The 9588-nt window shown below is 35.1% G+C and overlaps 1 protein-coding gene across 1 annotated transcript; it reads left to right on the top strand.

Annotated features, from left to right (window-relative positions):
* Positions 1 to 758: 758 nt before the first annotated feature.
* Positions 759 to 7824, top strand: LOC112524706 (RNA polymerase sigma factor sigA-like). Its single transcript, XM_025134659.1, has 10 exons — positions 759 to 894; positions 1847 to 2678; positions 3385 to 3583; positions 3703 to 3795; positions 4627 to 4755; positions 4866 to 4919; positions 5006 to 5083; positions 5834 to 5896; positions 6396 to 6508; positions 7526 to 7824. Exons 2-10 carry the CDS (start codon positions 1993 to 1995, stop codon positions 7632 to 7634), a joined length of 1524 nt encoding a protein of 507 aa, XP_024990427.1. The 5' UTR covers positions 759 to 894; positions 1847 to 1992; the 3' UTR covers positions 7635 to 7824.
* Positions 7825 to 9588: the final 1764 nt, after the last annotated feature.

The following is a 9588-nucleotide window of genomic DNA, read 5'->3' on the forward strand; positions in this document are numbered from 1 at the left end:
GATCACTAGCCATATTGTTTTCTTGATGCTTATATTTTATTTACTATTTGATATTTAATCCATTTTAATTGAATGTGCGCTTGTTGGTAGTAGTTTTTCTTCTTAGTATGGAATGGATATATATTTGCTTCGATAACGAATTCTTGTTGCTTATATTATATTTACCTTTTTCATAAATCATTAGTTGATTATGAGATCATATATTTTTGCAAATGTATTTTTGCAAGTAGTAATGGTTTGATGTAAGTTATATTTTTCACACCGTATTTGTTAACATTTATATTGATTATTCAGTGAAAAAAACACTAAATAACTCATTGGGGGTAAATTGGTCATTTTAACCAGTTCTGTCCAGTCCTGTCATGTCTTACCAAACCCTGAACAAGTGTCTTGTCATGTCTTGTTCTATTTTGTCATGTCATATTCTGTCTGCATATCAAACGCACTCTTACCGTAGATGTTTGATAAACCGTAGAAAAACAACTTTTAAAACTGCTTACAACTTTTAATTATTATTTAATAATAAATTCTATAACAATATTTAATAATTTAATAAATTATAAAATTAAACCAACTTATGTTGACTCCATTTTCGATTTAATCCGAAACCGTTTTAAGCCGGCTTCCCATTTTGCGGCTAGCAGTTCAACAACTCGATTTCAGAATAAATAAAAAACTCTTTTTATTATATAAAATAAAATAAATAAAAAAATCGTGAAAATGGACGTTAAAAACAAAGGGAAAGTAGAAGTGCATACAGTTTCACACCCTCCTTCATTCAGGTTCACTCACTTCGATACTGACTATAATCACCACACATCCCTTCCCTCTCTCCCCGAGAACTCACACAGAAGACTGCAATTGCTGCTCGTTTCTTGATCTTTACAAGTTAAGGTAATTCTAAACAACTTTATATGTTCTCCGATGATCCATTATGTAATCATTCCTTTTGTTAGTGTTTTTTCCTTGTAAATCATAACTTGTTGGTTAATTGTTGTAGTTCTTCGGTGTATATATTTTCATCTTAATCTGGAATACAAATACGGATTTCTGATCGCATTTTGATGTTTCTCTTGTTTGCCTAATTATGTGTTCTAAAAACATATTTGTTCTTGCTGGTTATGATGTTCCGGTGTTCTTTCATCGTAGGATTGAAAGAGGATGGTTTAATTGGTGATTCGATTGTAATTAGTTGTTGTTATACTTTGGATATGACTACCGTTGTTCTTCCATCGTAGGATTGGATTTAACGTTCGATGTTGTTTTCTTCGCTGTAATCGTGCTTAAGTTACCAATAATACGTTCAGTATAACTACCATACAAATAGTAGTTGGTTGGTTGTATGATAAGTTGTGGAGGGCGTATGCCTTTATAGCTCAAAATTTGACTTCAGAAGTTAACCTTGATTTGAAATTAATGAGACAATGTAATAAATTCAGATCTTGGATATTGGCCCTCAAAGATTACTATAAGCTATTGTTTGGGAGAATGGAAATGGAGCTCATGATGTTCAATAACTGATTTTGGTTTGATTTCAATTTCTAGACATTGAATTTGGATTCCCCCTAGTTCCAGAAGGAAATTAACAAATTCTCTAAGCATCACAAGTTATACCTCTTATGCAGATTTTTTATACAACTTCTTGTAAACCATACAGCTGACTTACCTTTCCATTTGTGCTTTGATTTATATTTAGTGTTTGGACTTTTAAGGGTAAAATCTTAACACCTGTGCCTGCATTAATGGATATCCATGATTCATAAAACAAGATACATGATATGATGAGAAACCTTTTCTATTTGGTAGTTATTTTAATAATAGTTCGCTTGTCTTTTGTCCTTGCCAGGAATTTTAAGGCAGTGATCTGCAAGAAGCCAGAAGCGTTGTTCCAATAACTTTATTGTTTGGTAATTTTACAAGAAAGTTTTATGGTTGATTAAAACAACTCCGTCAACGTATGTGATGCTGTTTCTTGCAAACAAAGAAACCTAGATGATGGCTACAACAGCGGTAGTTGGATTAAGGGCGGGGGAAAGGCTATTGGGTTCATCCTCATATTACTCTGATGTCAGTGAAAAACTGTCATGCAGTAGTGATCTTGGGTTCATATTTGTCCCAACTAAGAATGTGATTACTGCAAAGAAGTCATCCAACTATGGCCATGGGTTCATATCCAACCGGCTTAATCAAGACAGTCATTACATCAGAGCTCTAAAGGAACATGTGGATACTGCTTCTGACCCTTCCAGTATTGACCAATGGGTTCAAGGATTTGAGCACTTGGAGGAGGAAGGCGATCAAGACTTTTCAGTGGAAGCATTACTCTTATTACAGAAGTCATTTTTGGAAAAGCAGTGGAACCTTTCAACCGAGAGGACATTGACTACAGCTACCCCGACAGAAAAAAACACCAAAAAGATGTATGTCACCGGTTCTGGGAAATCTGCTCGTAGGCGTAGAATAGATGCTCAGAGGAAAACGCCAAACAGAAGTTTTTCTCCTATTCAAGATGGTGGAAAGAAGCAGTTGAGATCCATAATCAGCCCAGAGCTGCTCCAAAATCGCACAAGAGGCTACTTTAAAGGTGTAATAAGTGATACGTTGCTCACTCATGCAGAGGTGGTGGTTTTATCAAAAAAAGTTAAAATTGGTCAACACTTAGAAGAGCGGAAATCGAGGTAACTGAATTTTCTAGAGTTCCTTTTTTGTAACCATGATACCAAAACCCTTTGGACCCGACTAATTAATGGGTCCATGCAAAAGTGACCCCTTCCATATGGCTTGGCAAAGCTCAACCCTTGGCCCGCAGGCATGGCCCTAAGGAGTTGCTTACACCTAATGGTCCTAAGGAATCCCTAGCAATCATATATGTATATGTTTGTGATATATGTTTAATATTAATACTACAACATTTGAACTTTATCCTATAGACCAGATATTCTCACCAGAGACAAGAAATGTAAATGATTTTATGCTTGAAGATGATGTTATAAATATGTTTTCATTCATTGCTTATTCATTACTCACTTGTACTTGTAATTGTCGCCTCTTGCTTTATGTTTAAAATGGATGTTCTCATAACTCAAATACTATATTCAAGTTCCGATATTCAGATTCATCAACTACACCACTTCTATAGTTGTGTTTCTGCAAAGCTGTCATGGTATAGGGGACAAGCATATAAGTCTTCTATATGATCTCATGCACTCAACCTCATAGATGTTTTTCCCTACTTAGATACAAGAGTGTGTCATCTGTTGTTTTTCATATCCTGTAATAGGAGTCTACAACCCTCTCCTATGAAGGAGTTAGATAAGATTATGACATGAAGCTTAACAACTCAAGCACATGATTTTGAAGATCTTTTTTGATTCGGATTTCCAGATTGAAGAAAAGTTTAGGATCTGAACCATCAGAGGAGCAACTTGCAGCATCCCTGAGGATTTCGCGAGCTGAGTTGCAAATCAAACAGATTGAGTGCAACTTGGCAAGAGAGAAGCTGGCCATGAGCAATGTTCGTCTAGTAATGTCAATTGCACAAAGATATGCTAACATGGGAGTTGAAATAGGTGACCTTATTCAGGTAGCTGTTATCATCATCAATGTCAACTTGCGGAAGCAATATATCTTTTAAAAAATTATTGTTTTTTGTCTATAGACCCGGAATTCCTTAATTCATGGCTTCTTATTTTTTTTATGCAGGGAGGTCTAATTGGACTACTCCGTGGGATAGAGAAATATGATTCATCAAGGGGTTTCAAGATTTCTACCTATGTCTATTGGTGGATACGGCAGGTGAGGACCATAATCCATTTTTAACGTAGTTACTTCAATAATGGTGTTACTATAGAATCATGGAAGTCACTTTTCACTGCTAAATATGCTTCTCCCTTGGTATCTTGAGATCCGTATTTCTTTATATAGAATCCCATGAAATTGATTTATCATATGATTCAAACAAAAAGCAGCTGAAAGATGGTAGGAGTAACTCTCAAGTACTAAAGGAACTGATGACCATCTATGGTAACTTAAGAAAACCGTGCTATCTATTACTTGGTGACATAATTAATTGACACAAGATCTACAAGTGAAACGAACACCAACTTTGTTCACATTAGATGTATTAAGTCGTGAGATTGTTGCATCTGATACATGTTCTCTTTGAGGAAAGGCTACTTTGTTAGATCCTGATTTTTTCTTTCTCTAACAGGGTATATGTCATTCCTGCATTAATGTTATATACTGATTTAAGTTGTTGTACGGTAGGAATTCTCTGATACACATGTCATACTGTGAATCAGGAAAAAGAATATTTTAATTTTGAACACTTCTACATAATGGTAAATATAGTTGAAATGAAATCTAAACTGGGTTGAAGAACAAAGATTTTGTAACACCGCAATGCTGGAGGTATACAATGGAAAAACCAAAAATAATGAGCAATTCAGATTTTCCGTTACTTTTGCTCTCGTGACAAGGGAGTACTGACATTTTATGCGATATCAAGGCTATTCCTTTGATTAACAATTTCATTTTCTAAGGTGTTGATCCATATACATTTGTTTAGCATCATATTTGTAAACCCACAAGGATGAATCCACGTAACTTTTTATCTCTTTATCCCAGGGTGTTTCAAAAGCGTTAATTGAAAATTCTAGGACCCTAAGATTGCCTATCCATATGCACGAAAGACTGGGTGCAATACGAAATGCCAAAGCAAAGCTCGAGGAGAAAGGAATAATCCCATCAATAGAAGTAAGTTAAACATTACAATTACCTGAAATTCAATGTTACAATTCTTATAAAGTTATACTACCTTCATTTTCAAACTTGAGCTGATGAGCTAATTTGTTCTGGTGATATAGAAAATTGCGGAAAGCCTAAACATGTCCACAAAGAAAGTCTTGAATGCCACAGAGGTACTTGAACCATCTGACACATTCGTGTTTATGCATCCACATTCCTTCACTTTTCATCATCTTAACATCAAGACCCTTTCATGTAGGCAAAATGCAAAGTGTTCTCACTTGATAGGCCAGCATTCCCTTCTCTAAATGATCGTCCAGGGGATACCTTTCACAGTGTAAGTCTAGTTATAGCTACTTCTTTCCTGAAACAACAAACATGTCTCTAGAGAGAGTATACTCGCATCTTAAAGGTTGTAGAGACTCCACTAGCCCCGTAGGGCCTGTTGGAGTCTTAGGGCCGTTTACCCAACTCTTACCAAGTAAGCGCTTACCTGGTTTCACTTATCTTATCGGTGAGCATGGCAAAGACAGAGAATCTTTTCAGGTAAGAGGCATAGCAAGGACCAAGAATCTTACCCGGTAAGTGATGGAGAAGACTCTTTACCCAGTAAGCGCTTACCGGGTAAAAGATGCTTACTGCAATCCATTTTGATGGTTGAGAATGTTACCTGATAAGGTAAGTGAGGGTGATGACTTTTGCTGATAAGCATTTGGTAAATGGCCCTTAGATTAGCTGGACACCGTTCTTTTGCTCCCGATACATGTTGGAACCTCCACTTTCTCCTCAAGGGATTTTTTGGAGAGTAATGTGAAGAGGTTCCACATATTTCAAACACTATCAGACCCGGGATTTTCCACTTCTAGGATACAAACACTCTGGCTCATCCGACTAGCCTCCATTGGAGGGGGTGTGTTGGAGTCCTACATCGGGTAGACATGGTCCCTTTGATATATGTTGGAACCACCCTTCTCTCCTCATGGGCTTTTTTGGAGGGTAATCTAACGAGGTTCCCGAAATGACCAAACTAAAAGGTCAATTGGTAGTTATAGCCACGTGATGTTGAACCTTCTTTTTGCTGTTGCAGTACATGGCAGATGAGCATCCGGGGAACAACCCTTGGCATGGAGTAGATCATGGGGCGCTCAAGGTACTTCACATGTCTTACAATATTCATCCTATTGATTTCTTTTTCTCTCTTTATTTATATACTCCTAACATACTTGTGCGTACCCAAGTTTTGCTAGAAAACTCTCAAGCCCATTAAGAGAACAGTTTCTTGTCTTGTCTATTTTCTATCTGGTTTTCTTCTTATGATAGTTGTCATCTTCCTTGCAAGTGATTGATGATTCCCACAACTTTTCCATCCTGCTCCTGCTTCCATCTTATCTTTATCTTAATCTTGTTGCCATTGTCAAGTTCTTCAAACTTCCATTTGTTATTCTTGATCTTCATATGAGCTGAAATGACCAAATTACCCTTAAATTTATCATACATTCTCTCAACTTTGCCCTCCTATACGTAAGCTCCTTGTGGCTGCAAGAATACCATATTGGAGAGTGAATATAACTTCCCATTTTCGATCCCATGGTGGAAAGTAGTATGCATCTGCACTTTAAGCAATGAATGAACATTCTTGAATTATGCAGGATGAGGTGAACAAGTTGATGACCACGACTCTAAGGGAACGGGAGAGAGAGATCATCCGTTTGTACTATGGTCTCGACAACGAATTCCTTACTTGGGAAGATATTAGTCGAAGGTACCAACTCTATTTGTTTTAGGACCTTTTATCTATTCGCTTTGCTAATCTACAGATAATACTTTTCCTTTTAACACACAGTACATAAACAAACTATTGTTCTTGCAAAAAAACATTCAAAAGAAAATAGATTTCGCAAGAGCAAATAATTTTGGGTAAAACCGACTAGTACGATGGTTATTTTTGTATTTGTATTTCCACAATTATATATGGGTAAACTACATCTTTTTTTGCAAGCTATAGTGGTTTCTTAGTATTTTCTGCAAAAAATGATGGTTAATTTGCAAGGAAAAACGGAGCACAATTGTTTAAAAAAAGCTTATTTTGCTTGTTGGAGTACCACATCAGCTAGACTTGGATCATTTTTTCTTAACGTATGTTGGAACTTCTATTCTCTCCTCAAGGCTCTTTTGAAGAGCACTCTAATGGGATTCCTCATATTTTTACATAGTATCAGAGTCATGATCTACCACTATAGGAACTTGACACTTTGGGATAATTTGTACCTGTCTGACCCCCTCTCGGACAATTTGTGCCCGTCTAGCCTCTATTGGAGCCTTGGAGGGGGTAAAAATTTGCTGCTTCTTTTGGTAATGACTTGATCTATAGATAGAAAGCCATAATATTAGAGTCCACATCAGTTAGACTTGTACCATTTCTTCTTTGATAGAAACCTATTATTTCTCTTCAAGGAATATTTTGGAGAATAATCTAATGGGATTCTACCACTCTACGAACTTGACACTCTAGACAATATGTTCTCATGTCCTCCCCCCCCCCCCCTCCTCCTGCTGTCTAGCCTCGGTTGAAGTCATACATTGGCTAGACTTTGACCATTTCTTCTTGATATACGTTGGGGTGTCTCTTCTCTCCTCTCCTCAATGACTAGTAATATTCTACATATTCTCAAGGTGGCCCCTCTTTTGTTTTTGTGTCTTGTTAAAAAATCAAACAACCAAGGCAAGGAACAATATATACATAAGATATGTCGTTTAACATGATATGGTGGTGTTGCAGGATGGGGTTGTCAAGAGAACGAGTTAGGCAGGTCGGACTTGTTGCACTCGAGAAACTAAAACATGCTGCACGGAAGACAAATCTTGAGGCTATGCTGGTAGAACATTGATCTCTGGTTTGGCTTATATATGGGAACTAGGCAAATATATAGCCTGTATATATGATATACAAATCCACCCATTACCCATAGATACATATGTATACTTGTATGTATTTGTAATTTGTAAAGCTTACTGTTTTACGATAACACTTGTACATCGTGCAAAAAACCTTAAATAATACCACCTGGAAAATAATTAAACTCTTTTTAGTGTAAACTATGTTTTATTAAAAAAAAAGAAACTCTGCATGTTTCTTGCACTCATTTAGTAAGATTTTCTGCTTTATTTTTTTTATAATGTGAAATCTATGTTTTTATTAAAAAAAAAATAGATTTTATAGTGGTGTTTTATTATTTAACTGAACAATTCCCTTTTTATGTTAAAAGTTTGTTTGATAGTAATTGAATAATTTGATGGAGAATGATATATTGATAAAAGTGAATGAAAGAACTTATATGATACGATAAAAAAATATAAAAAAAATTATATTTTGTGAATATTTTTGTCTGAATGAAAAATCTGAATTATAGTTACAAAGAATCCCCAAAATAAAAAATTTACATAATTTTAACATTGATGACCAATAATAATCTACCATTAACAATTGGTTTTCCCATTATCAATAAGTAAATTGAACTAAAACATTAATAATCGTATTTCTCGCATTTGATATAAATACAAGATATAAAACCATAATACTAAATAATCAAAACCAACATATTTAATGTCCATACAAATTTACCAAAATTACAGCCGATGAATTCTGTTTCACAACCCTCCAATACATACCAACCCTTTTTCTTGACCCCAATTCCTTTTTTTTCCAATTCCATTTCACGAAATATTCACAAAATTAAATTCAATAATGTTTAGATCGATAAGCACGAATAGAGTCACGGAAGATGATTACCAGAGCATCTACAACCAATCGCCAAAGTCGAAAGGGGTGGCACCGGTGTTGAGAGCCTTGTCTTTGGAAGCCAATGAGAATTCGGAATACGAATCCTCCAATTTATCTGAGGTCACGCCAAAGAAACTGAAAGCACAAACTCAATTCTCACAGAAAGCTGTTCATATCATCCCTCTCATTCTTCTATTTTGTGCCTTTTTCCTTTGGATCTTCTCAAATCCAGGTCGGTCACCCGAAATTGCATCCATCTAAATCATCTATTTGCCAATTCATACTTTCATCAAATCGTATTTGATAAGAATCATGAATATTTTATGATGCAGATATTGATTTGCCAATAAAAAACGATATATCAAAGTTGCAAGTAAAAGGAAAGACTATGGAAAGGGATGATCGGACAAATTCACGAGGTACAGACGTGGTCGATATGGGATTACACAAACACGACAGTCACAAGCTCGCTTCGACATTGGCAAATCTTTGATTTTAAAGATAATTGATGATCAATCGTGCTTGCTTTCAAGAACTACTGCGGTTTTAAGAAATAATATCCAATAATCAAATGTTAATTTTCTAAAGTCGGAGGTAATTAGATAATATTATACTCATATTAGAAAATCAATTTTTTGTTTATTTAATCTGATTATTTAACACTAAATCAAATTTAATTTTGCGGAGAGCTCTTTAAATAGTTTCTCCAAATCTAATTAGTTTTTAGACATTCAAAAGTTGTATTATTTTATGTAAAGTGTGAATATATTTGTTTATTAATCTTATAACAATGTTATATATTACTTGTTGTATTTTCTTTTTATGTCTATGCGTGTAGAGAAATACCGTGTGAGCTAGGTTAGGTGTATAATTATTTGTTTATTTCTAACAAAAATTTGTTAAAAGTGTCGTATTTACAAAGTAATAGAATAAGAATGTTATAAAAACTAAACGTTTATGTATGGATTATTAATTTGTACATGATGTTTTAACATTTGTATTCTTGAAAAATTAAGGGGTTGTTTAGTTCGTGGAATTCAAATGAATTTGATGGAATTAGA

The sequence above is a fragment of the Cynara cardunculus genome (assembly GCF_001531365.2).
Source record: "Cynara cardunculus var. scolymus isolate 2C chromosome LG 13, CcrdV1, whole genome shotgun sequence".
Taxonomy (NCBI): domain Eukaryota; kingdom Viridiplantae; phylum Streptophyta; class Magnoliopsida; order Asterales; family Asteraceae; genus Cynara; species Cynara cardunculus.

Excerpts from the sequence above, each read along its gene's own strand:
- LOC112524706 (XM_025134659.1), top strand. The coding sequence starts at position 1,993 with ATGATGGCTACAACAGCGGTAGTTGGATTAAGGGCGGGGGAAAGGCTA. Across the intron at positions 2,679-3,384 it reads TTAGAAGAGCGGAAATCGAG|ATTGAAGAAAAGTTTAGGAT; the intron begins GTAACTGAATTT and ends TCGGATTTCCAG. Across the intron at positions 4,756-4,865 it reads GAATAATCCCATCAATAGAA|AAAATTGCGGAAAGCCTAAA; the intron begins GTAAGTTAAACA and ends CTGGTGATATAG.